The sequence below is a fragment of the Haliotis rubra genome, unplaced genomic scaffold (genome assembly GCF_003918875.1).
Source record: "Haliotis rubra isolate DU_JTF1 unplaced genomic scaffold, ASM391887v1 Scf1938, whole genome shotgun sequence".
Lineage (NCBI taxonomy): Eukaryota > Metazoa > Mollusca > Gastropoda > Lepetellida > Haliotidae > Haliotis > Haliotis rubra.
This window is the reverse complement of record NW_025765934.1, coordinates 18,495-21,203: the sequence shown is the minus strand read 5'-3', so window position 1 is coordinate 21,203 and position 2,709 is coordinate 18,495. Positions and strand designations below refer to the sequence as shown.

The 2,709-nt window shown below is 47.7% G+C and overlaps 1 protein-coding gene across 1 annotated transcript; it reads left to right on the top strand.

The window, feature by feature from the left end:
- Positions 1-301: 301 nt before the first annotated feature.
- On the top strand, positions 302-814 carry LOC124274726 (octapeptide-repeat protein T2-like). The gene has a single exon (XM_046710100.1). It carries the CDS (start codon positions 302-304, stop codon positions 812-814), a length of 513 nt encoding a protein of 170 aa, XP_046566056.1.
- The last annotated feature ends 1,895 nt before the right edge of the window (positions 815-2,709 follow it).

Genomic DNA, 2,709 nt, shown 5'->3' with positions numbered 1-2,709 from the left:
ATGCCTAGAGAGAGGCGAGGTGCCAGAGAGAGGCGGGATGCCTAGAGAGAGGCGAGGCGAGATGCCTGAGAGGCGAGATGCCGAGAGAGAGGCGAGATGCCCAGAGAGAGGCGAGATGCCCAGAGAGAGGCGAGATGCCTAGAGAGAGGCGGGGTGTCCAGAGAGAGGCGAGATGCCCAGAGAGGCCTAGGATGAGAGAGGCGGGGGGAGTGCCTAGAGAGAGGCGAGATGCCTGAGAGAGGCGAGATGCCCAGAGAGAGGCGATGCCTAGAGAGAGGCGGGGTGTCCAGAGAGAGGTGAGATGCCTAGAGAGAGGCGGGGTGCCCAGAGAGAGGCGGGGTGTCCAGAGAGGCGAGATGCCCAGAGAGAGGCGAGATGCCGAGAGAGAGCGGAGATGCCCAGAGAGAGATGCGAGATGCCTAGAGAGAGAGGCGAGATGCCCAGAGAGAGGCGAGGCCCAGAGATGCCCAGAGAGAGGCGGTGTCCAGAGAGAGGCGAGATGCCAGAGAGAGGCAGGAGATGCCCAGAGAGAGGCGAGATGCCTAGAGAGAGAGCGGATGTCCAGAGAGAGGCGAGATGCCTAGAGAGAGGCGAGATGTGTCCAGAGAGAGGCGAGATGCCTAGAGAGAGGCAGGTTGCCGAGAGAGCGGCAGGATGCCGAGAGAGAGGCGAGATGCCCAGAGAGAGGCGGGTTGCCGAGAGAGAGGCGAGATGCCAAGAGGGAGGCGGGGTGTCCAGAGAGAGGCGAGAGGCCCAGAGAAAGGCGGGTTGCCGAGAGAGAGGCGAGATGCCTAAAGAGAGACGGGATGCCTAGAGGGGGAGTTGGCAACTTGGCATCCACGGCCCTAAGTCACCCACCCTTCAGTCCCCTCCCCACAGATAACGGTAAACATTTAACAGTATTTGTCCCGGGTTGTAAAAACAATAGTCTGGCTAAATCGCGCAGATGCCTAATATAAATAATATGAAGAAACATTAGCAACGAACAGAAACCACTTGTTGCTGACTTAACCTTGACCTTTCCCGTTGCAGCGGAAACAACAGACCCAGTCTAACGCACAGCCAAAGACATATATATTTGTAACAGGCAACCCCACAAGGGAAAAGTGTCACTCTCAAATGAAGATTCTCAGATCCGATTTCTCTGCCGGTTTGGCACGAGTCCAGAAAATTGGCTTCTCCTGTCACAGGCAGCGTATATCAAGGGAAATATGACCTCGAGATGAAGGGTCATGTCTCGCGCCGAATGTGGCTTGGGCGAGCTGCATCACCTGGGATGTTCATTACGTCTTAGAAGCTTTGATTGACAGCTGAGAAAAGATTGCGCTACTTCCTCAAACCTCGGTAATGATATATAGCTGTAAGTGTGTGCGGTTGTTGATAGCTGGACTGTGTTATTCTGAAGTTTTATTGAAGGTCGTGTCGACATCTTGGTCGGGATGAGGTAGACTAATGCTTAGCCTCTGAATATATATATAATTTTGAAAGAAACAAATAATTCGTTTCAAACTGAATAGGAGCCCCAGCAGACTCTGGGGACATTCAGACCCTGAGGAAATGTAGACTGGATTTATTTACGGGTTTAGCATTGCAGATAGGGTTGAGCGTAGAGTGAGTGAGTGAGTGAGTTTAGTTTTACACCGCACTCAGCAATATTCCAGCTATATGGCGGCGGTCTGTAAATAATCGAGTGTGGACCAGACAATCCAGTGATCAACAGCATGAGCATCGATGAGCGTAGACTTAAACTTAGTACCTGAATATATGTAATGTTGATAGTTACTAATAAACCCATTTAAATAGAAAAGGAGCCCCAGTCAGTTGGGCGATTGAACCTGGGGAAATCTAATCTTGCTTCATTTAGGGCTTTAGCATTGTAGGTAGGGCTGGGCAGTACGGAAAATAATGTGATTCAGGGACTGTGAGACAGAAAAGGAATGAGATTGTTTGTTTTCCTACAGAATAGATCATCAGTAAAAATATGAGAAGTTATATACATGTATATATACCACTCAGAGTTTGCCATATACCGATATGGTCTTAGCTAAGGATCACCACTTTGAAAGTTAATACGTCAAATTGTGTGCATCTGTTAAAATATCTAAAGATCAAATTTGCGTGAAGACAAGTGTAATTAACAAAAGATATCATCCACACATATCCAACAAACGCCAAGAGACCAAAAATCAGATCACCCGTCAAAATGAGAGTACCATTCTGACAAAAACGAATCGTAAAACAATCACGAAAACAATTTCATGGTCCAGAACAAATCAAGCCTCAGTTGAGCATGTGGTCATCGTGACACCGTCGTCTTTAGTCTTTCATACAGATCCTGAAACAAATATATCCAAGAATACCCATGCAAGTCTAGATTATATGGCAAGTCTAGATTTCTACAGTTTCTGAAAATGAAGAAAGTCTCGATCTGGGCTAAAGCTTCTTTTTCTTATATTTTATTATTATGATTTAGGAACTGTTTTTACTGTAAAATATGTTCTTTTCAGAGATTATCTATTAGTCTACGTCGTCTCTGGCTTCAGCAGAGACCATATCTATTATATGGTCTCTGGCTTCAGGGTAGGCCTATATATTGATAGTTGGCGAGGTGAGATTGCTCCACTCCCTGGAATTGCTCAGTTCATGTGGTGTTGCCGGGAGGACAAGGCGAGACGACAATCTGCAGTTCGTTCCCCATGTGTTCGACAG